Source organism: Coturnix japonica, chromosome 8, assembly GCF_001577835.2.
Source record: "Coturnix japonica isolate 7356 chromosome 8, Coturnix japonica 2.1, whole genome shotgun sequence".
Taxonomy (NCBI): domain Eukaryota; kingdom Metazoa; phylum Chordata; class Aves; order Galliformes; family Phasianidae; genus Coturnix; species Coturnix japonica.
Genome location: NC_029523.1, coordinates 7,017,902 through 7,043,589, shown reverse-complemented (window position 1 = coordinate 7,043,589; position 25,688 = coordinate 7,017,902). Strand labels below are relative to the sequence as shown.

At 41.5% G+C, this 25,688-nt stretch overlaps 1 protein-coding gene across 1 annotated transcript in view; it reads right to left on the bottom strand.

Annotated features, from left to right (window-relative positions):
• DNM3 (dynamin 3) overlaps window positions 1–25,688 on the bottom strand; it is a 156,696-nt gene that overhangs the window by 11,017 nt on the left and 119,991 nt on the right. Inside the window, 3 exon segments of the mRNA XM_015869656.2 lie at window positions 5,504–5,740; window positions 6,235–6,461; window positions 10,811–10,975. Coding sequence (XP_015725142.2) covers window positions 5,504–5,740; window positions 6,235–6,461; window positions 10,811–10,975 — 629 coding nt within the window.

The window sequence follows — 25,688 nt, the reverse complement described above, 5'->3', positions numbered from 1 at the left end:
GAGCAAAATGCTTTTGCTAGTCTAGGAGTCAGCCATCCTCTTAGCCATCGTCGCTGCAGCTCCTGGAGCAAACTCAGGGACACTCCTGTTTCTGACGGCGTTCAGTACAGGCTGCTGAAGAATCCCTTCTGTCCAATACTGCTCCAGATTTCTCACAAGAACAGCATTGAAGAATTATAATGAAACCACAGGAGTTGTTATATTGTGATATGTCACATGTTTTTAAAAGCTTCTGCGACCTACTTTCTGGCCAACTCATCCAATGTTTATCCTCATTCAAAACAGTACTTCTTTCATTGATTCTGTTAAGACTGAAGCTGTGAGGTGACCATACTCCTCAATCACTTTTTGCCACGCAGTACGGCTACTGTAAGCAGCGTAGCTAGAGTTTCTAGAGGTTGTCACAGCCACTAACATCGAGCTGCTCTTAGAAAAGATTGCCAGGTATTGCATTTTATGGTTTGAAAACTGGATGAAAAGCTTTAAAAGAAGACAGAAATACAAGGAGCAGGAGACAGATTTACTAAGGTGCCAGGGAAGAGATAAGTTGGAAAGAAACCAACGGAAGACAGTGAGAAGGAAAGGAGGGAATATGTGGGGATTGAAGACAAACGTTCTAGGCAGGAAACCAAGTGAAGGGAGAAGGTGAAAGAAGAAGTAGAACAGGATGGTCAAGAAAGGGACAGCAAGGGATGTGCAGAAAAAGGGGAAAACAAAATAGTGATAAAGGAGTCAGTGGAGGAGGGGTGGGGGGAAGCAGAGCTAGCTGCTTTCAAATAGATAAGGGGAAATATAATCTGCAGCTGAAAGCAACCAACAGCAAAAGGAGCGTATTCCTGGGTGTGCCTTTCAACAAGGACTGTAAATGAGACCGGTAACAAATTGCACAGGGAAGTCTTCCCATAGGGCAGAAATCCCAGAAAGAATAACTGACATTCTCATAAGTCTTGTGATTTGGGGCTCTTTGGACAGGCAGAGTTGGAAACATACTGACTACAGAAGAGCAATGTTCCCTCCTGCGATGGGCTCTGGCTTTGCATCACCCATGTAGCTGTAATATTCTTCTGACCACAGACATAAAATGCAGAACTGAAGTAGTTATGCTTTGACTTCCACTTGCCCTTCAAATTCAGCAGAATTTTGAAATCCCTTCAGATAACAGTTTTGTCCCTTTCTGTGCAAGAAACATTCCCAATTACCAGTTATGTCTTGTGAACCATCTTCACTGAAGGTACAATCAGAGAGGACAAATGAATTCTACTGTAGGACAAAGCTGTACTCTTCCATGTGGGTATTCAGACTAAGATCATCCAACTCAGCATGCAATTACTTTTAAATTAGCACCTATTCACCCTGCCATAAGAGTTTGAAGCAACGGCTATTTGATTATTATTTATATTCCATTAAAAAAATAGCAGTAGGCTTTTAGAGCTGCAAGAAGAAGATGCCCAGGCTAATGTAGGATAACCCTTCTGGCCTTATTAGCCTATGCATTATGAGAGACTTTAATAAGAGGATTCAAATGCAATTTTTGCAGTGGATCCTCTTATTGTTCAATGCGCAGTGTTCAGTGTTAATGTTAAATGTTTTGAAAGATCATAAATTCATAAAATCTGTCCCAGGAAACCGACTTAATGGTTGATGTTTGGCAAAGAGCTGAGTTCAGAGCCTACAAACCAGGAAATGTCAGGCACTGATACTTTCTGCAGTGCCTCTGGCTTTGTCTGGAATTCTCTGACTGTAATTACTATCAAGTATAAGCACTTTTTTAAATGGTGGGTTGGCAGAAGTACATAATGATGGCTAACAATGCAGATTAGCTACAAACACAACAGGTCATACAATTAGTGAAACAATAAAACACAGATGTACAATAGCATCTTCTGTGCTGGTTGACTGCGGATTGAAGTCAATTGTATGAAGACAGCTAAAAGATGTGGCCGGGAGATTACCAGACAACTGCTGAATGGTGTGGTATGAATTCTCTCTCTGCTCTGCTTGCCTCACATGTAAAGATTATCCCCAACCCCAGGGGCCGTGCACCAGCAGCCCTGAGCACGACAAGGAGCTTAAAAGTATGCATGGTCCTGTCTGTTTGAATGGACACTGAAGCCCTTCAAGACCTCCATTGAAGCAGGTCCACATCAAGCAGGTTTTGAATGGCAAAGTGAGTCTTAATCTTCGGTTCTTTGTTGGGAAAGCTTTCATGAAGCCATAGGGGCGCTGCCGAGCAGGAGATGGAGAGGAAAGGGGAGCACCATCCCACCCTCACTGACACCAGGGGCTCTGCTGCCAGGAGAAAAACATTTCCAATTCAATTGTTCTCCCTGTGGCAAAGCTGAGATTCCCATTTAGGACATTTAAAAGTCATAAATCAAAGCATCCCACAGTAGAACTAAATTGATCAAGATCAGGCTTCCCAAACAGGCAGGCAAACACATATCGTGGTAACTACAGAGGCTCCAGTGCCTGCTTCGAGCAGTCTTACCCAAGTGAGTGCACAGCTGCAGTTTCTTTCAAAATACGACTGCAGCCTTTTAAGAGAGAGAGGGAATAATCTAAATTCTGGCAGCAGGGAATATTTCACAAATCGTATATGCTTTGGCATCAAGCCCTTAACAAAGCTAGGGGCCTTTACTCACAGGCTTTGCTGGGAGAGATCCACCCACCTCAAGTGGGATTAATTAAAAGAGGCATGTATCATGCAAATAGTTTGTTTCCTTACAGAAATATTCAGAGCACATAACCCAAAACAGCTTTAGAATCAGAGCGAAGCAAGGAAGAAAATTATTTCCTGCTCCCCTAACTGCTTTCCTTTCCCTATGCAGTATGCAAAGAATAGTGAGAAAATGCAGAAAGCTCACAGTTTCTGTACAATTCCTTTGAATAAATGCTAAGAAAAGCTGGAGGGGAAGGTGGGGGGAGGGGACTTGGTTGTATTATTATTTCTTTAAAGGCATGGGCAATATCTCGCTGGAAAGTAGCAAATTCTCCAAACTAAATGTGTGTTCAGCCTCTCATTGGAACAAGGATGGTCTGAATCTTATCCCTGGAAATGACCTATTTATCTTAAGGTGGAACATGAGAAAATAGAATGCTTATATTTCTTTGCGTGTCAGGATTTTCAGCTCAATATGACAGTGATAGGACTGCAACCAAAAAGCTCCCATAGAAAGGTGGATGAAGATTAAATATATGCCTTTCTGTTCATGGAGCTGACCTATTCCCTGGATGTGACAGATCCCAACACTTGAAGGAATCACTGCAGCAAACAGTGGCAGCACAATCAGAGCACAGAGCCTCGGCTCAGAAACAAATCACAAAGAAAGCTGAAGTTTCCTCAAGGACTCTTCCTTTTAATATCTCAGAACCATTTTCTGAGTCAATTTCCTATGATCCTGCAAAGGCTGTTATTGAAACCAGACCAAGCATAGCAGAAATTCCAGGGCTCAAAAGAACTTTTAATAGGTGCAGGAGCCTGCCACACTGTCGCCCTCAGGTGATTTCCCCTGCAGCCCCTTCCCTGGGATTTCCTCCCCTGGAGTTTAGTCAGCAGGAGAAACCTGAAGTTTCAGCACAACAGCAAACCCTTCCTGCATTCCTTTGTATCTGAGATTTTTATGTCTGAGGCTTTCAGCCCTCAAAAAAGAGCACTAGGATCCAGTCCAGAAGATGTGTATTGCAGATATTTTTTTCCACAAAAATGTCAGGCACTCGTACATTCAATTATGCATCCAGCTACAGCATTTTAAAAGCACTGACCTCCTTTATCAGGCCCTGCTTTGCCTGCCACCAGTGGCTGTCGTGAATTGAGTTGTTTGCAGGCTGCTTACCCGAGTGTCTTTGTGAGCTTGGAAATTCCTTTCTGGCCTCCATTCCACCTATCACTTCAGCATAAAGAGATGACCATCAGACATGCTCTTGGCAAGCCACCTCAGGAAAGCAATGCTCATGCAGAATCACAGCCAGGCAGGACAACGGACACAATGCAAGGTGAGAGACACCGAAGAGCTATGGTTCTTTCCAGTAGGACAACTGATGAAACGCCGGACCTCCTGTCTACATCATCTGTGGCACAGTGGGAACACCCCTTCGAGCTCTCCCAGTGGGGAACCCCACCTGGGGTTCTTTCTTTCCAGTGTGAAGTTTAGTACCCAGAAAGGGTGTTTCTCCCTACTGCAAGCTATGGAGTATCCGCTAAGATGAAAGAATGACTTTCACAATTAGGCAGTGCAACTCCTTTTTCATAGAAAATAGATAAGAATGCTTCATTCATTTGATATACCCTCTCTAACTGATTTATTTTTCATATTATAATGATCATAATGACATATAAGTGCTCAACTTCAGAACTAGCAATTGCCCTCAAACAGCGTGATATGCATCTCTGTGTTGTATAATATATAAATGATGATGTTAGAAAAACTGGGCCTCACATTTGAGTCGCTGACAGCTACAACCAATCTCACTTATTCAAAAGAAAGTATTTAGTATTTTTTCTCCAAAAGCAGATTACAGTTTTATTTTTCATTACTATTTCTAGGATTGAGAATGTACACATTTTCTTTTTGTTTCTGTTTAACTCGATTTTTTTGTTTGCTTTTCTCCAAACTGTGACTAAGCCTAATATAACAGTTAATTTATTAAAATTGGAGAAAGCCCTTTGTTCCAGCATTGCCTAATGTGCTCATGCCTCTCGTAATGTGGGAAGTTACTGAAGCTCTAGGAGTTAGAGCTTTTCATATAGGAGTGATTAGGTGCATTATGTCATAGTGAAAATAAATACTAAGGACATGTTTTTCATATAACTTATATTAAAAAAGTGGTTAATGCCACACCAAATTATAAAACATGAAAAGCTACTTTTAAAAGCACTGATAAATGCAAATTTGTTAGAAGGAAAGGAAACAATGTGATCATTAAAATCCTGTTCCTTAACTAAACATTGTGCTGTGTGACCTGTGCTGTTAGACAGCTGCAAACTGTTTTCAACTGGCTGTAAATTATTTGCCTTGTGGAATAAAAATCAGACTCCCATCAGTTTGTTCCACCAATTCCACAAGGCCTTGCTCTGGTTCTTTCCCTAAAGATCTGCTCTTTCCTTGGTGAGCACTCAAAATGCTGAAAGAGAGCCATTTGTTGCACCACTGCCCATGTTCTGGTGGAGGTCTAGAGGACTTGTCTCTGAGAACAACTCCTGTATTCACAATACCACGTAACCAGAACAGGGGGTTTTAATGTACTGTAATCTGGTTTCTTCAAACTGACTGACAGGAAAATGGTTTTTGCTATGAATAAAAGTATCTAACTATCCAAAAAGTCTTATTTGTGCTAGTAATCAGTCCCTCAGAACACCTTTGACTCTCTGCAAGGAATACATGGCTGTGCTTTCTTACAGGAGTCACTCAATAATAGTGCTCGACTTTCTTGTGTCGCACAGCATCTGTCTGTTATGCTACGGGAAGAGAACCATGCCCACCAGCAGGAAGCCGAGACATCTTACCTTGGGACGCTGGGAGGAGCCCGCGTAGGCCGAGAAGGAACTTGCGGAGGTCCTCCATGGGCTTCACCACCACTTGGAAATGGTGGCAATGGTCCTGGGCGGAACGGGACTGGGGGAGCCCCTGACTGAGGGCCTGGAGATGGGATTGCAGGAGCAGGTCCTCGGCCAGATAAAGGTCTTGTGGGGGGATTATTCAGTGTTGGCCTCCTCTGAGTTGAGGGACTTGGAGGAGGTGATCTAGTGAAATACCAGAGATTGAAGATGTTTGATATAGTGCGAATATTTCATTTATTAAAAATAAAAATAAAAATAAAAATAAAAATAAAGAGGTGAAAACTTTGTATCCCCTTTGCTGCTAGTTCCAGACCTATATTTATATCTAACATGTACCATTCCCATAGACAACATGCTCTGAGATAAAAAAAGCAGAGATACAGTCAAAGAGCATGAAAAGGATTTGCTAGGACATGAAGCCTGAAGGTCTGAAGTTTAATAAAAGATCACAAGAAAAAGCCTTGTGGATACACAGTTGGGGTTACTTTGCAGAGACAGGTGGGATTTCTGCAGTGAAGGAATCAAAACTATTTGGTGGCAGAAGTGGCTGCTATCTGAAGCATCAGACAAGCTGTAAATCCAATGAAGGTATTCTAACAGACACATCTTGTCTGGTATTTCTATACATATTGTTTGTCTGTCCTAAATCTCATTGCAATGCAAATGAAGAACCTTACCTGCGGGCCTGCTGAAGCCAAGAATCGTCTACAGGAGGTGGAGCAGGGGTTGACACAGTGCTAGTGCTAATATCGCCAATGATCGCTAGGGCTTCCTTTAGAGCTTGGTACATGCGGAGCATTTCATCTCGCCTCTGTGCCTGTTCAGCCGATTCCTCCATTAGAGTATTTTGGTCCTCAGAAGAATACAGGTGAGCCAGGAGCTCAGCATTGATAAATTCTTTCACCTATTTCATGAACAAAACAAATGCACAAATAAACAACAATAAAAACTGAAAATGGAGCTTTGAACAAGGATAGCGGGTGATCCACAGAACCAGGAGACAGGCTTATCTCAATGGAATCTGTTTTTCCTGCTGCTTAGTTTACATCAATTCTTGGTTGTGCAGCTTTTTGTTAGATCCAATGAGGGACTCGAAAATGCTGAACTCAGAATGATCTGATGGTGCAGCAGCCTGGGGGGGAACTGAGATCCAAGGAAAGGCTGGCATACAGCTGGGCAGAGCAGCTGGAAAGGGATGGACTGGACATTTTAGCAGCTGTCTACACATAGATGGGTTTAAAGCAATGACAAAGTTACATTCTGAAATCACTATTCACATCTGAGAATAAGACAGTTTTGTGCAGCCCCTCCACAGTGGACTGCAGACTTTTTCTGTCTTTTAGACATCAGACATGGCTGGAGTTAACGCTGGTCTTTGTCTCTAAGGTGAAACTTGTGTTTACAATTAATTTCCAGGGCTCCCAGAAGTTAGCTGGTATTTTGCTGTAATTCTAAATGGCTTACCCAGAGGTAAATGGCAGCCATTAGCAAAAACACCAGATACTAAATTCCCTTGAGAATGGGAACTTTAAGGCTTTACAGCATCTCTGTCAATTATTATTATCTTAGCAATGGAGTACCTTGCTATAAATGATGCCTTTCATCTCCAGCAACTTTGCCAGATTCTAAATATCCCATCCACACACGTTCAAGCTGAAGGAAGAAGACTCCAAGTAATCTGATTCAATATACTGATTTCCTGCTATGCCTGCCCTGGTTATGGAAACCTGGGCCACATTAGGAAAGATAAAAAGCCAGAGGTGTTCTGATTAAATAAGACTGATAAACAGACCAACTGCTGGCCTACTAAATCCTTGTAGTAGAGCCCTGTGTTGCTGTTCTGATCTATTTGTCATTTGGTTTCATGCTCTCTAAAGATATTTTTTGTGCTGGAGATCCTACTTCGAATAATATACTCCCAAGATTCTGATTACATAAACCTGAGCCCAATTTGCACGTGGGTCTATGCTAGTCAGCTACAACGATGTAAATCCTGATGAGTCTATGGCAGTGTTTGCATTCAGACAAGGCCAGCAAGGGCAGTCGAGCTGTGCAAATCGTGCAAGACAGTGAGCAGGTCAGGACAGATCTTATGGGGAAACAAACCCATATTGACTGAGCTTGGCTGTCATTTCCCATTCATGTATGACAGGGGATGCTCAAAGTCTTAGCAAAGCCTGCAAAAATTTTCCATGAGTCTCATGCTATTTTTCAGTAGATGGTACTGATCAAGAGCCAGAGTGCACTACTTTCCTCATGATTGCCAAAGACTCCACATTAAAAACAGATATCACAGTTAAACAGCATCACATTCTACTTGATGAAATGAGCGTTTTAATGGCAACACTTAAAAAAAAAAAAAAAAAAAAAAAGAAGTCCTAAAATTAGATTAAGGCCAGAGCTGATTGTAAAAGCTTTTCTAAACCACAAGTATCTCTTTGGAAAAAAGTAAAACAATCCTGTGATGTTTATCATGAGATCCCTGCCTGCCACCCGCACAGACTCAAGAAGCTCCCTGCACTCTTCTGTAAAGGAAGACTATCGTATTAAGAATGGTTCTTGAGTCAGTCTCCTTCCCTTACTTGATAGAGGAAGGTCTTCCTAAATAGTCACTTTCTCTGGCTTGGGAAAGGAAGACAAAGTGACACTTACGAGCCTTCACCTTTTTAGAAAACAGAAACATTCACCACAGTGTTTTAAAATGTTTTTCCTTACAGACTTCAGGCCTGCAGTCAAGCGTGAATCACAGCCAGCATTCAGAACACCCATACTGCAAAGCTTGCCCTGTCCCTACAGAATGAGAATGGGGTAAGGTTTGCAAAGAACTCTGATCTATCAGTGGGCAGACTATAAGCAGCAGAAAAGCCTCAGACAATTAACTCCTTCAGGTAGGTAGTAGCAAGTACTTCTGAGTTTTTCTACTCAGCTGAGGTGAATTATGCTGGTTATGGAGCATACAGTACCTGCTCCAAGACCACCCCTCTTGAATAATCTGCGATACCAAGGCATCAAGAACTGATGCTGAGAACTCTGAAATGTGTGTTTTGTTTGTGCATGTTTGAATTTCTAATGGTAACTCAATGCAATTCCATGTGGTAAATGTATTTTCTTCTAAGGTAATCCACCCCTAAGGGAAGAATAAAGGATGCATTTGGAATACAACAGTCTAGGTTTAGGCCTCAAAACATGCTTAGGGACAGCGTCTAATTATTTTCTGTATGCTGAGTTTGAATTTGATACTTCCTCTGAATTAAAAGCACTCATTTACAGGCCCACAAAATGGAAAGGAAGTTCTAGGAGGACTTGGGAGGTAACAATTGTCATGGAAACAAATTCCTTGGGATCAATCTGTTTCCAGACTTTTAAAGGCAACAGAAAGTGCAGACTATGATCAGCTACAGGAAGGGAAGATATTTTCACTTAACTCCTAGCGAGTAGGTTGCACTGCTAAAGACTCCAAAGAACACATGCACTACTTAATGGGACCCACCTTCCCTCACAGCTCTACTACTTTCCAGGTCTTTGAACAACTTTTTGACATGCTTTAGCAATCTTAATTCAAGCATTTATTTCCCTTTTTAATAGCTCTAGTTTTTGAAAAAATCCTATTTATTATATTTAATATGGTATTTACTGCCTATGCTGCAAAGAAAAAAAAGTGCATTAAAGTTTTCAGTCTCGTTCTTTACAGTCTTTTAAAAAGTTTTGACTCTTTGCCATGAATTTAAATTCTAGGATTGAGGCACAGTTGTCAGATCACTCACAAGTCCAAACACATCCATGGGCTATGAGGTCAACTGAAAGGTGAATGATGTGGTAAGTACACTGTTTCTATGCGCCACTGTCAGCCAACATGGCAGTCTTCTACCACTCTAGCAGTTGATGAGATTGCAAGTACAGAACCTTCTGAGCAAAGCAGGCACTTCAGAGACCCTTAAACTATTCCATATGAGGAGGTGAGTGGCAGAAAATTTAATGTAAACTTCCAAAAGGAGCTGCTCAACAACTCTGCAGTTCATGAAATGAGAGCTGAAAAAAAAGGGCTTTTAAAAGGCGCTGAAGTTGTGCAAAGAGGAAGAAGCAAGTTGCTAGCTATGACCTGGAAAGAGCAGAGGGAATATGCTCACCTTATAAATTCCAGACCACGTCTGATTTCAGGTGGAGGAAAAAAAAAGGCAGCTCCATTGTTCCTGTGCTCTTCTGCAAAAACTCAGCCATGACTGGAACATAATTTGGAGTCTGACTTCCATAAACTTACAAGCATTTGACAGAGTATCTCTTACCCTCCTCCAAAAATTCTACTCATATTGCATGTCTCTGGAACGGCCAACGAAATTTCCTGTCCAGCCACTTACCTCTTAGGTGAAACACAAATTCTACAGGGCTAATGAAATTAATCAGCATAAAAACAGAGGTGACTTCAAGTCTAAAGTAAACAATCCTTTCTTACCAGATCTGTGTTACAACACACTCGTATTTGTAACAATTGATTGGCAAAGATACTGCCCATAACTAGCAGGAACCGTGTGCTCCACATTAATTCTTATGGCAGCAATGGCTCTAATAGCCAGCTCAGTTCAACAAGGTCCATTCAGTACTCTGCCAAAAAGGAAAGGCTGAGATTCTAGCACAGTGGAATAACAATGATATCTCAAAGCCATTTCTTTAACCAAATAATCTTCAGATCTAAGAAAGACACACGCAATAAATCAAACAACCACATCTGCTTATCTAAACAGCAGTGTAGAAGGCTTCCAGATTTACTCTTTGAAAATGGTATTCCAAAAATATAAAGAAACACAAATAATATAAGAACTGCTTTAAGAAACTGTGACAAAGGACTACAGACTGAAAATCAAGGAGGCACTCCTCCACTCCTTTTGCAGACTGCCTAGATGGAGATGGAGCTCCCGATCCCCTTTTTCCTGCCATATCAGTAACAGGGAAGGGAAAAAAAAAAAAAGACCCTTGATTTACCTTTAAATAATAACATATTCTGATTAAGACATGAATTCAACCTTCAGCATGCTGGAATTAGCACTCAGAGCACCGTGCCAGACTTTCAGAAGGCTGCAGGACTTTGTGCTACTAAAGAAGAATGGAGCATTTTGTTTTGGAGCATGACATGTATGGGATCGTGTTCTTCTCCTCATTTTGTACTGCTGTTGCTGCGCTGTTCAAGAGGTATGTTTGTACACGTGCAAAGAGATTTGACAGGCATTAAAACAGTTTAAAACCATGTTTGGTACTTACATTATTGATCATAAGGTGCATGATTGTTTTCGGTATCAAATCTCGGATACATTTGTTGATAATAGACATGTAGGAGTCCACCAGATTTCGAATCGTCTCCACCTGTCTCTCCAATTGGGGGTCCATTGAAAAATTGTCTGCTTGGCCATTCTCATCATTTTCAGTCTGCATGGAAGAAGAAAGGAAAAATCAAATATTTCCAATTACAGTAAACTGGAAATATATTGGGGAAAAGAAATGGACTGACACTGTAGTAAACCAGTAACACAACTCATACAAAGGATGTCTGGAGGTCTTTGGATGAAGATGTGCGAAGGTAAATGAAACCCCAAGAAACTATTTCAGATCACCGCCTGCGATATTCAATGTCAAATCTTTTACCATCCACACCCAGCCAGTCTGACTCACGCAGTAAAGCAGTGCTGTACGTCTGGATATTGAATTTTACCCTCCTATGGGGAAAAAACTTCCCTGCTACCCAGAGCTGACTCAATTGTGACAAATTCTGCATTTCAGCCTCAGACTTGTTAGATGTGAATAGCACCTATCGAAGCTAAGGATTTATGAAGGATAACAGCAAAAACACCATTGGTTCCAATGCTCATAACATAAGCTGGTTTATATATTAGAGATCTCTTTACCACCAGACAGAAAAAAAGCCTCAGAAACCAAAAAGTCTTTGTATGTAAATAGGTGACCCAATTAAAAAGAATATGAGGAACTTTAACTGGAAGCTAAAAGCTTTGCTTTGGTCTAGCCTGTACAAACCCAGGAAAACTTAAAAGAACAGTAACACTTTGACAATAATCAAACTGTTTTCTGAGGCTAAAAGACACCAAAAGAATGGAATTTCAACCTGTGAAGTAAAAGGGCAATGTCCTTTCCACAAACTCTGACACATATTACTTCTCCCTGAAAACTAAGGCAACAAGCACTTTAGCCATGCTAGCATAAACTAAAATCTAAACCTGTTCTATGGACAGCATGGGACAACAGTAATTACTTGCAAAAATTAATAAAGTACTAATAAAAACTAGTAATATACCAGCCAGACATGACTACCAGCACAATTCCTTTGACAACATAGCACTGGGCTAAAATTTGCACGTCACCAGTCCTTTACAGACTCCTCGATCAGTTGGAATTGGTAGCCAATCTGTTAGCAAAAGCCCATTGGAGCTGGATAAGCAAATGGCACCAAAGAGGCCTCTCCTTGCTGAGCCACAATTACCCTGAACCTGACTTGGAGTACCTTGCTGTGTATACCCAGCACAGTTTGTCCATGTATTCTTATTTCTGCTGCTGCTGTGTTTTTCTTTAACCTTTTCTTTCTTTCTCTCTGTTTAAATTACAGATTGCAGTAAGATTCTTAGCTGGCTAAGCAGCAAAGTGACAGATGTTTGTCATTATCCTCATCAAGAGAATGTAAAGTAAAAGTAGTAATTTGTCTCTGATCTTAAAGGCAAAGAGCGATATGTCTGCAAACATTTAAACTTTTATGTACAAGCACACAGGTGATATTTACAGAAAGTGGATCATACTTCTTGTTTGAAACCATAACAGAGCTGATTTCATACTGTTGATGTACTTCCTCTAAAAATTAAAGAGATTGATCTACATGACTTTATGGTAATTTATTACAAAAGCTCCTGACCTACCACCCCAACTGAAGGCTTTTCGTGCCAGCAAGCCCTTTGATGCAAGTGTTGACATCGCACTACACACAACAGAGATGTTTGCTTCTAACAGCTTTCCCTGTTACTGCAGTATGCCTATGAAAATCATTGAGCTTTTCTCTGTGCCAAGACCAACACTTGATTATGAGGTTGCCTGTTAATGCTGGGCATCAGAACAAGATACAAGTGATGGACGCACCCCATTCCATCTTCATTCCCTCTTTCAGAATTTCATTCATTGTCTCAGAAATGCTGGTTTCCTGCCGGAGCATCACAGTGACTCTGACTCCAGTCTCTAAGTGGAGTTAGAGACTCCAGTTCCAGACATCCTTCAGCCCAGTGCCTGCCACTCTGCATTCTGAAAACACAGCAGTGTTTTGCACACATTGCAGAGCGTGCTGGCAGAAGCTGGAATGGAAGCCAAGAGATATCAGCATGCTGAGCAGGGAAGGAAGAAGCCAGCAAATGGTTTAAGTGCCACTATTCCCAAGAGGGAGGGCAACCACTGTCCCCCTTCAGTGCTCTTCATCCTGAGCCACAATTTGCTAATCCCAATAGGAAAGCATTAGGTTTCAGTGTATGAACCTGGGCTGGTTTTGTTTGATTGACTCTTAGTACTGCTAACAACTGTTGTCAGGAACAGAATATTTTTAATTCAAACCAACACAACTGCAGTCAGTTTAGGAGCTTTTTGAAGTCTACAGCAAAGAAATTATGGAATAAATGAGAGCTAAAAATCAGGTAAATAAAATGAGATTTGCCTGTGGAAAGTTAAATTGAATATCAGATGAAAATACACAAAATTAGATGTAAGAAATAGGAGAAAAAATATACAGAAGAAGGTAATGTGGGAGCCAGGATGGTGCTTTAATTTACATATAGGACACATTGCCACAGAGAGTAAAGAGATGGTCCTTCCTTTCTAAATTCTCTATATTTGAAGGAATGAAAATAATCTGTCTTCCTTCAGCTCTGCAGAAGGCCTCACCTTTCATTAGCTGCCATGCAGGACAAGCTGCCAGCAAAACACCAAATCCACAGCATGCTACTGTATTACAACCACTCCTCTATGCTAAAAACATCACACGAGAGATAACTAAAAACTGCATGTGAAATTCAAACCCCTTAAGTTTGGAATTTTACTGTTAGCTGCAGTGGGAAAAGGATTTCAGCCTACGGATGCATTTTGACCAGAAAAGTTACCAGTCTTCTCAGGACTGTAAACTCCTTGGTGCAAGTGGAAAGACTGAATGTGGTGCAAAGGGAAGGAGGCACGAGAAATTATATGCAATCCAAACAAAGGAACAGTACCTCGGAACAACAGGATAATTGTTCTGATTGGGGGAATCATAAGGCTGGTGAAGAGCGTCTCAAGAAATATCCAAGAGAACAAATTCCTTCTGAAATTCACAGTAAAGTGGGATAATGCACTGAAAACAGTCCTGAGCTGGCCACACAGAGAGCAATACTTCTAATTTCCATGATTTCATTACATTCAGGGCAGCTGCCAGCATATTTAAGAATGTCTTGTATAACATTCCTGATGTCAGTTCCAAGAAGGAGCATTTGTCTAGCATTTTCATTAGAACACTGTATCAACCAATTCTGTGTAATCAAAAAGGCATTCAATTAAATATGACTTAGGGGAAGCAGGCTGGAAGGTGACTGATGAAAGGGTGAAAGCCAAAGCAGCAGCAAAGCAGTGCTCCGCATGCTACGAAATGAAGCCACGGCTACTGTGAGAAACCAATCCTTTAGAAACAACATTCATATCTTTCATTTAGAGATGCGAGTTTGTAACAACAACCACCTGAAAATGAGTTATTCCCACCAGTTCATATTTACACTTGAATTCACAGCTGCTGAACACAAAATCTGCTTTTATCTTCTCCTGTCCAAGCAGGATTTTTCATTAATGCAGCACCACTCAGAAAGTCACACTTGTCCTAAAGCCCCCTGCTTTCTCCTAAGTCTTTTCAACTGAGTCTTGACATTCTCTCCTCGGTGCAGCCTGATGCTGTATATGCAATATAGCTAATGTGCCCTCAGCTGCACACAGCGTGTCTTTTGCCAGAGGGCTTCTGAAACCACATGACAGCTTCATGCAGGGAGGTTTTCTTACTGGAAGGAACCACAAGTAAATGACAATACACTGCTGTTGTGTATGTACAACAAAGCAAGCAGCAGAAAAAGAACATCTCCTGGGTAGCTTGGAAGCCGTCCTTTCCCCTCAGAGAGGGTAACTGCCACTCTCTTCATGCTTTCAGCATCTCCTGACTGTGAGTTGCTGCTGCCTTTCCTGTCCTACCCACAGGCTGCCCGTTCCAGCAGCACTGCTTTCATTCACTGTTCTACATGCAGGTTACCATCCAGGTTTCCCCTGTACCTGGTCTGTCTCACTTCACACCCATGCAGAAGATCGACAGAGCTCAATTTGATTTAGAAGCATTTGAGTATCCGGATTAGCTTAAACCATCTACTTGGATTCTTCTTTGTGGTTGCAGACACTGTATAGCACAGACCACGAGCTGAAACATTCTGCTGAATCCACATGCTGGTCCCCAGATATTTACATAACTTCAGTGATCCCAAACATTCAGAATCTATGCTAGGCTCTCTCCCTGACTCCTTCAATCAAGAATCTGATGTGAAACTATGATACTGAAAGGAATGATATATTACCAGAACTATGACACGTTTGGAGTAACTTTTGTCTTCCAGTTTGCAAGCCTTTAGGGCAGTTTTTGTAAACTTGAGCCTTTTTTCAGCTCAGTGCAGCTCAAGGAAGTTCTTCTAGGCTTAAAAAACAAGAGGCAGGGAATGAAGGCATGTCTGCTTCTGGTAAGACTGTGAAACAAGTCAAGACAAAAAGAGGCAAGGAACGACCAACGAGGATGTCAAGTAATCACGTCAACTCGGTCCCATTTCCTTTTAGAGCAGAGATTTGGATCTTGTGGGTATAAAATCAGATGCCACATATTTCAGACTTCAGCAAAGCTTTTTGACACCATCTCAAATGACGTTTTCATAAAAGGAAGTGTGCTCCCTTTGCAATTACTGGTTTGGGTGAACATTTCCATAGAGAAGCTGTCAGTGGCTCACTGTCAAACTGGAAAAGTTTATAAACGGGACTTCATATGGGATGTGTTAGTTAATGTGGTTATTAATGCTGTAATGCTCAGGATGGTGGGTTACAGCCTATGCTTATTACGCTTACAGATGAGAAGAAACTCGAGGGAATGAGCATGTGTGAGATGACAGGACCAGAATTCACAACGACCTAGAGAAACAGCTTAAAATCTAAATGAAACCCATTATGAATAGAAAATATTTGACTTAGGAATAAATCAGTTATAAACACACAGCATGAGAATGGCCACTTAAGTAGCTCTTCCGCAGAAAGGGAGCTGCATCTGCAGTGGAATATAAACAGAATATTAGTCAACAATGTCTTGCTATTATGAAATCAGAACTATATATCCAAGTTCAGTTGTTACAGTATCGGAAATTCACAGCAAATTTTAAGAGCGATCGGAGGAAACAGAGGAGCAGAGATCTTGCATTGGAGCAGGGGAAAGAGCTGGACAACCTCTTGCAACCCTGCCATCCATTGGGTGACAGGAGGTGCAAAGCAGCACGACATTATGAGCTGGCAATGCTACAACAAGAAAGAGCATTTCTGATAATAGAAAAAAACAACAGCGATATCTTCTACCCTACTGTCTGTTCTTTACAAAAATTGAATAAATAAAGAGTGAAAAGCTCAGACATCACCGCTAATAGCAATCTCCCCTCAAAGAATCTGTGCTCTGATTTCAGCATTTGCTGCCATGTACATCTCTAACACAAAGAACTTTTACATAACCCTCCCTGCACTGCAAGTTTTGATTCCAGGCCAACAGCTGCCTCATGCCTTTCAGAACAGGCTGCTGGACAAGCAAAACCAGAAAGAGGCTGGCATAAGGAAAACAGCACCTTTGTTTATAAAACAAATACAACTTTGGAATTTGCAAACTTTTCAGTCAAAGAATTTCCTTGTCATAACAACAGATGAAGTGTCTCATATTTATGGGAGAACACTGGAAAAGAAATCCATAGACGGGAGATATCACTGATGTAGCATCTGCCATTATTTTAGCGCAGAAGAAGCTCAGTGGGCCTTGTGAAGTCTTGAATGGTGGTTGAGTTACCCGGGAATTCAGATCATGATGATGAAGACTCTGAGTGTGATCATCAGTTCAGAAGATGTAACTGTACTTTTGTAACATGGCACATGAAGCAAACCCCAGAGACAATAGCCTAAAGCAGCAGTGGACATTATCTGTAAAAAGAGCAGAATCAAGAGAGATTGATGTTGGAGAAGGTAACCAGGGGGTGCCATCATCAGCCAGACATGAGGATTAGGGCTGCTGGTGGTGGTTTGTAGTTCCCCTGAAAACAGAAACAAATAGATGTCTTGCAGCTTCTACCAGAGAAGATGGCACTGACAGTGCTGATCAGGGGAGTAGAAAGAGTCCCCATGAAGAGTGAAATAACACCTTGCCATTCAGCTTTGTTATTTTCCTCCTTACCAAAACTGTTCTTAAATGACAGTTCTTCAGAACATTGGCAGAAATTATTGATACTGAAGTCTTTTGCTTAGCAGTATCCACGCAACACAGGTGACTAAGGGAGCTTTCCTTTTTCCAGCAACGGTGCATCAGCTTTGGCTGGAGGAGTGCACTACCTCATGGGGTTAGAATAAGGCACAATAAGTGTGCGGTGTGTGGATGGTGCATTGGTGAGGGCAGATCTTGAAAAATAATGTGCCCAAAGTTATGCATTTAAAACATAGCTTATGACTTCTTGTGCCTATGTTTATAGAAGAGTTGTGTGCTTTTCACAAATGTGGTCATTTTAGAGGTAGAAGGGAGAAAAATCAGAATAAAAATCACAATTTTATTCCTAGATCTTGTACTGAGATCCTGTTCTATGGTCTTCCTTCATTTCTTCCAGATTCCCAGGCTGGTTTAAATGAATCTGAATACAGAGAGGAGCAGGGCAGAACATGTATCTCCTTGCACCCTGGAAGGGAAGGACTTGGGGGAGGCCTCGCAGTGGAGGAGCTCTGTACAGTGTCCAGTGCAGGGACTCTATTAATTACAGCCTCGCCTTTCATTTTTAGCTGATCTCATGCAATGTGTCACCTAGAACTGCACTGTTTTCCATAATTGATGATGTCTATTAAAATATTCTGAAACTCCCCACTGATAAGCACCTAGACAACACTGGTGTTTCCTCTCTGAGAGGCAAAAGAGGATGTTGAACTGTTTTCACCCCCATGTCCCCCGAGTCATGAGAAGTACCAGAGCTGTCTCCACTGGGCCAGACTAAGCCTTGCTTCACAACAGACCCGGTGCAGTACCGACAAATGATCTCCATAGTAAATGATGCAAATAAGAAGTGTCAGCATGTTCCAAAATTCCTCACTTAATCTTATTGCCAGTTGTATAGTCTGGATAATCAGTAAATAAATTCCTCTAACTTTGCTCAAATCCTTGGAGGCTGAAAACACACAGAGCACTTTCTAATTCATTCTCATTAACCTTCCCAGCTCTAAACAAAGCTATTTCCTACTTTTCTTAGAGTCTGATTTTTTCCACTGGCCTCTGCAACACCTGAGTTAGTGGCAATGATTTCTCACTTGTGATTTCTGTTTTGAACTATTATTGTTCCTTCTCCTCACACATATGCTTGCTGGAATAGCACGAATCAGCAAGATTTAAAACCTCTCATTCTCAAGTTTGAAGCCCCTAAAGGGAAATTGCAGTTGTGATGCCAAGGAACACAGTCGTACGTTATTCGACTTTTCCTCAGCCAGGCTGACAGCAGAGGGGGGAGGGAGGGAGGAAGGAAAGGGGAAGGGAGAGGAAGATGGCATTTTAATAGCACCCACACTGATTTCACACAGTTGGATAACTGTGCTCCAGAGCAGCACCATTTCCTTTCCCCTCTGCCTTGCATTCAGTCAATATTACTAAGCCAGACTCTATGGGAAGGATTCTCAATCTTTTTCTCCCAGAATAGACCACATCTTAGTAGGGAAATCTGTCAAGCAGACACCTCCCTCCCAGGCTAGCTGGCTAGCCCAGCTATTACCCCTGGTTTTGACAGACTATTACCAACTCAGGCTTTGCACAGACCACCCCACCGGAATCCCAGATGTGACTAAAAGGATCAACATTCCTGCCATGACAAGATGGATTATCCCCTGTTTCTCACCCCAAGTTTCATAGTCTCTGTAGAACCCACACTAATTGGCCATCTGAAAAAAATAATAATCAAGAGCAGGTAGGTATTTAATCTAATTGGCAAGTGAACATACAAGAAGAACCAGAATCTTACACGGACAGATCTACCTTTCCCAGATGTCAGTCGGATGTTAGCCAGAGGTATCTTGGCCAAAGTTCTGCTCAAAAGATTCAGTTTGATAACTTGGGTCCTAGGAATGAGTTTTCCATAAGCACTGTCAGGCAAAGTCACAGTGGTCCTACAAGTCCTGGCACCACTGATCCCCACCATGTAAACTCCCCGTTTAAGAAGTCCTTTAACTTTGAAAATTTGAGCTGCAACATTCCTGTGGCAGAACTGCCTTGCAGCAGAACAGGAGAGGAATATGAAAACACAGAGAGCTTTACTGAAGTATAACAAATATCACTCAACAAAAGAAATTCACCCATAAAGGAGCATTTGCATTTCATACGACAGGAACAGAAACTGAACATTACTGGGCAAAATTATTCTCAAGAGAAGAATGGAGTCGTGAGCAACTATGCTACCTAGAACCCTTGATCAAATTAAATTAGATGCTCCTTCCTTACGTGGCTTCCATTATGTATAAATAAGCCCAAATCTTTCTGAGTATTCTATAAAACTAGTAGAAAGTAAAAGATTGTTTTTTTCCTTTCTTCCTAAAAGAGAATCAAATTGCATTTAAGAGCCAGTGAGATTCCAGTAAGTTAATACAACAAATACTTCATAAGGTCATACTCTTGTTGGCAAAAACAAAACAAAACAAAACAAAAAACAAAAACAAAACAAAACAAAAAACCAACAATAAACTGTAAAGTTTAAACCTTAAATCAGTTTGATCTTCTTTACTTGGGGAAGTTTCAGGGCACCAGAGACAGCAACCTGCCCCAAGGGCCAAGCAGACACAGGATGGAGCTGATCTGTACAGCTGAGATCCCCTGGATTTATTGGTGCTACAACAACCTTAACCTACTGCTTCAGACATCTGTTTCTGCAAATCAGCTTTGAAGTGGCCTTGCTGATCAGCAGCAAAAGGTACAGTAAAATCACCTGACTTCTCTGATTGTTTGGCTGTTGCACTGCACCACACACACAAAGAACCCCGTCCTGTGGCAGCACGATGAAAAGGCAGACTTCCTTCAGACATGGAGCAGCCACTCGCACTCAGATGTATAGACTAGGAATCCTTTTGTCAAGAGGTAAAAACAGCTGCCACAACACTATGGCTCTCCTCTCTGCTTGGAGGGCTGCTGCCTGCTGAGCAGAGATGGGCAGTCCAAGCAGTGGTTTATCACATCACCCTCATAACTGAACATCTTGCAATACAGCTACAGACACAAAGCTTCACTCTTCTCCCCTCATGATTCTATTTTAAAATGTTTTCTGCAAAAAAAATTACTGTGAGACAGCTAAATCCAAGGGCGGGCAAGGAACTCGAATCCATGACCTCCTGCCTTAGAGGTGAGACTATTCCGAATGGAGCCAAAGTGATGCACACACAATACGCTTTCAAGGTTTTTTGAGAGCTCTGTCGTGATTTAAAAACACTGAGTCTTTGTGGTACAAACCACAGCACAGGAAAGAAGTGGGGCTCCCTTTTTACTGCTAGTTTTAGCTGATGAATTGTTTATAATCTCCTGCAAAATACACACAGCCTTATTCTGCCTTAAGCAAGGAGGGAACAGCCTTTCAAAACTGATTCTTAATTATAGCACTCCCCTGTGCTGGATGGAATGGAGTCAGGTTCCAAAATTGTGTCAGAGTATATGAAGTGATAAAATGAGGATGGGTGAGCTATTTTTAAACACATGCAAAAACTCTGAGGTCAAAATCCCTGAATTTATAGTCTTACGGCCATATTAAAGCTCATGGGTTATTAAGACCTGCACGGTGAGACTCAAACAGCATTTCATTTGAGACACTCTCTGGCTTCAGCACACGTGCTCCCTACTGGTGTGCTGCCAAAATGGGGCCCCCCGGGGAGCAGCCTTTAAGCACACACATATTCCCATGCCTGCAGGTACTTGGGAGACAAAGGGGATCGGATGCTTCCCTAGCAGTGTACTCCCTGCTCTTCCTCTCTTTTCCCACAACGTTTTGCGAGCCAGAGGCCTGTGCTTCCAGATGGGCAGGAAGCAAGCAGATAACTTGAGGAACATGAGACAAAAGCACCAGGATTTCTCCTTACTCTGCCCAACCTGGAGAGCTAGCACAGCCTGGCCCAGTGACATCAACTCCTCACAGGCATTACCTGAGAAAGGTAAAGGCAAAGGTGCTGCCTTTGCCCCATGAGCTTCTCAGCACTGCCAAGTGATGCTCCTGATCCCAGTCTGATTCATAGCATCACTTGACTATGGGAAAGCTGCTGCTCCCTACACACACACTGGTTTCTTTCTAGTCACAATAGACATACACTATATCTTTTTAGGAAAGGACAAAAGCTATCACTGAGGAGGAACAAATCGGACAGAATTTCCATGCCTTACAAGTCAAAATAGAAATGCCTCTGATACCCTCTTCTCTATCCTTTGTGATGGTCTACAAAAAATTTGCAGTGTCTTCCTCTGGAAGGTGCAACTAATCTTGAGGCCCAAGCAAAGGCAGTAAAGACATCAGGGTTCCCAGGACACTGCAAAATAGTGTGCACCACTTACACCATCCATTTTGTAAATGAAGAAAGGCTTTACAGGAATCTGTGGCATGGTGGTGAGCAAAAGAGATGTATTATTTTTGGAAGAGACCAGAAGGAGGTTTGGAGCATCAGAGAATGACAAAAGGCCCTGAGAGCCACTTTCAGTTGAGTACATTGACTTGTCCAATTGTGCAGTTGCGTTCATCAAAGTATCACCTAAACCTGCCTTTTATTTTTTTCCATTCAGACTTCCAGGTAATGGCTGAACATAAAATGCTAATGAATTGGAGATGGCCAATGTGAAAATAAAAACATTAGTCAAAACTTAATTTTTTTCTTGATTGCTTATGCATTTGTAAAGCAATGAACACCCCAGTGTTCACCAAACAACACCTAGTAATAAAAAATAAGGCTTAATACAAAAGGACCTAGAGTGCCTTATAAAAAACAATCTAGTGTTACTGGTTCTGTTAGTAATTCATGTACTCTTGGGTTTCGATCAAAAAGGTCCTTCTGAAATGCAATCTGTGTTATTAGTAGACTATGATGCACATATCAGCTTCAGAGGTTCTCCCACTCAGAGCAGCTCTGAAGAGATCTGTGTTCCTTTACTTAAGGAATACCTGCATATTTTTTTACAAATCCATGTAAAGAATGTACATCCATGTAAATCCATGGTACTATGTCATCCTGTAAGCATTAAAGACTCATTCATTCATGTCCTCCTGAAAACCTTTGCCACAACAAAGTGATGCACTGTTAGTTACTTTTGCTTCTATAGCTCAAGGGACATCATTCGTATTTCCCCACTGATTCCCTTCAGGAATTTGGCCTCATTTACCTCCAGCTGAAGTCACTAGGCATCTTCCTCCTGAACACCACCAGCATTTAATCAGACTACAACAAGAGCTGCATTACGCTGCAGGAAAGGCAGAACCATTTTTAAAGTGTTTCCTATAGGTGCCCTTCTTGAGTTTGATTTCCAGGAATACAGAATTCCTTAACTCCACTCTGCACCACGGACCATCCTGCAGTTACATCCTATACGACTGCATCCAACTCCGCTCTCAGTGAAGCCCTTGGAACAATTCCCACCAAGTTTAATAGTTATGTCCTATTTCCACCCCTGTTCCTAACTAAGGTTAATTTCTTTTCTCCCAGTATAAACAGAAACCAGCAGGTAAAAATGTTTTGTCTAATGTGGCTCCAAGGCCATGGAATTTACTCCCATGTGAGAACGGCACAATAAAGTCATTTGTTTAAAAGTAAATTGAAAACATTCCAGTCCTCTCAGGCTTACCACTATTAGCTTTAGTTTCTGCACAGCACTGTAGAATGTCTGGCATCAAAGGCGCTTTGTACACTGCACTGTATTGGACACTGTTAGTGGACCATTAATCACTGCAAGCAAAGACCCATGCAAACACAGAAAAAGTACTGATTTTTGCCCATGAAAAGGTTAACAACACAGTTTTCTGGATACTACGCATTTTAAGATGTGAGGTGTTGACAAGGCATCCTATAGGGTGCAGGTTTTTCAATTGATAATTACATATTCCAAATTAAACAATTCTCATTTGTGCCTACTAGTCGCTAGAATTAGAGAGAAATGTATCTCAGCATACACTAGAACACATTAAATTCCCAGAAGTCTACAAACGCTTCATGAAACCCCCGCAGAGATAACATGCATATGTGCATGTTATGGGGAGGAAAACCTTCAAGGATATCAACTCCTAAACCACGGTTGAAGAAAGTGAAGGCTTTTATGAAACATGCACTAATAGAAAAAGCAATCTGAGGGAATATGGTTGTATGGTTGGAAGTGCTGGAAGAAGAATGGAACACAGTCATACAGAAATGCAAAGATGTGAAAGAAAACAGAACCATGGCCAGGCAAGAAGCAGATAAGGCACAGAGGAAAGCCCATGGTCTGGAACCACAGGCTGAATTTCAGGGTGCAACTTACTGATGAGATCAAAGGAAAAAACGCTGCAATGTCACAAGAGTGTGAATTACTGCTTTCAGCTCCTCATTGTTGCCATTGGCAGTTTCTTCCTATCTAGACCAGAGCAAGCGAAAATCTGAGTCATCAGCCCCGAATATTGCTATAGATCAAGAGGATTTCCATTGAGTTCCTCAAAGGAAAGTATTTTGTCTCTCAAGCTGTTGTATTCTTCTACCAGTTGTCCCAGGTGAAACACAATCCATAGTGCAAGGAAATACAGGCTGCAAAGCTTTGGAACACATTTCTAAAGACAGGCATACTAAAATAAACAAATAAAGAAACAAGGAAGATGTCAGAGCATGTCAGACTCAATCAGTTAACTGACATCTTTGAAACTTCAAAGATCTTAGTTTCAGCAAAGTTATAAGTGATACCCTTAGAAGTCTGTTAATTAAGTTTGTAAAGATGGGTATTGATGAAAAGAATGGTAGTCATGAAGTAATAGATAAGTACATGGCAGGATGGGAGGAAGAAGTAGCAGCATCAAAGGGTGTCATCATCAAAGTGTCCAACAGACAGCCTAGCTGGAACAAAATAGTGTGAACTTGGAAGTTAATGTTGTTTCTGCCCATAACACAAAACTGTGAAGTACTGTCAATACAGCGGACAATACAAAAGTGTCCTGCAGGACTCAGTAGCATCAAGGACTGAAAAACAGAAGCAGGATTAAATACAAGTTATACATTGACAGACCAATGACAGCTGCTGCACTGGACTGAGGTTCATCAGCTAGCAGTAATAAAAGAAATACCGTTCACATCTAACAAAATGTCAGGCAATTCTAAGGCGCTAGTATAATGTGGCCACAAAAAGACTGAACACGTTTGCCTCTGTTATGAGCAATGTGGGTCCAATAGTGGAAACATCCTTTTTTACAGTACAGGTGTGATTGTCTCGGGATCACTGAGGGAGGAGGTTATATAATGTTTTAGATCTCCCTGGTCCAGAGCTGCTGCACTACTTCACTTATAGACAAATGAAATTGTGTGGCCGGAACAAGAGGATTTTGTTGCAATTGCATTTGAAGCTGATTTTCAGAATCCATATGATAAAGCACTGCAGTTTTCAAGAGTGCTAAGCAGACAGTTAAACTGAGATAGTTCTGCATCTTGTATGAACCGTATAGCCTTTTTTCTTCCTCCCCCACAAGGTCCTTGTCACCCTTCCTAAGCCTTAACCCCACTTGATAAGAGTCCATGTTGCTTGTGAGAGAATAGCAGATTGCTGAGTAGGCAGCTAAACAGCTGGTGAAAGATGTTAATGCTACCATGACCATGTGGGTTGTTGGTTACAGCTTTCTTGCAATGGAGGAGGGGAGAAAAAACTTCATGTGAGACCCTAAAATTAACTTTCAAATTGCTACAAGCACGTTGGGTAATGAACATCAGTAATGAACATCAGGTATGATGTAATCAACACATCAACAGCTAATCTCACGTAGCAGAAGGATGCCATAGAGTTATTAGAGGATCAAATGACACTCTTGAGAATCTGCTACTCCAGCTAACTCTCTGTATGTGCCCAGGGACAACTTTTGGGGTGTTTATCAGAAGAGGAATAGTAGAAAGGGGTGAGAAAGAGGTGAACTCCTTAAAATATAATTTATTTTCTGGCTACCTTCCTTTCACTGGGAAAAAAAAAAGTCCATCTTAAATTACAGGCATGCAGGCAAGCTCTTTCAGCCCCAGAAATTCATCCTACATGTTGATTAATAGTCAAACTATTACAGCTTTAACATGAAAAATGGGAAAGGCTTCAGCTGAAGACTGCCTGTAGCTAATGATGCAGTGGAATGAACGTTTTCGTTCCAGCTAAGCCATTCATGTTCCTGTAAAAATAAAGAAATCCAATCCTGGGCTATGAAAAAGACTCAAAGAACTATGCATGTTTATTGGCTTAAAACAATGCCATGTATGCATGGGGTACTTTACCTGCTTAATGAAACACATACAGTTGCACACAAGCGCACACAGAATATCCATAGCTGAAGTGAGATATATACCTATACTGGATACAAAGTGTGGAAGATAAGTTGGTGACCGTAACCTGGAATTTCTCTGTAAGAGCTTCACAGAGTTGATAGATTTTAACATTGTTCCCGTCTCGGGCTACAAAAATTAAAATGTAATAACAAAAACACCGCAAGGAAGTGCAGTGGGCTGTACAGAATCTGCCTGGCAAGGCTGCCTGACACACGCTGGACTTGCTTGGAGATCTCCCTGCGGTTCAGCCCCTGGCGCCATCAGTTGGGCTTGAAATCAAAAGCAGTGG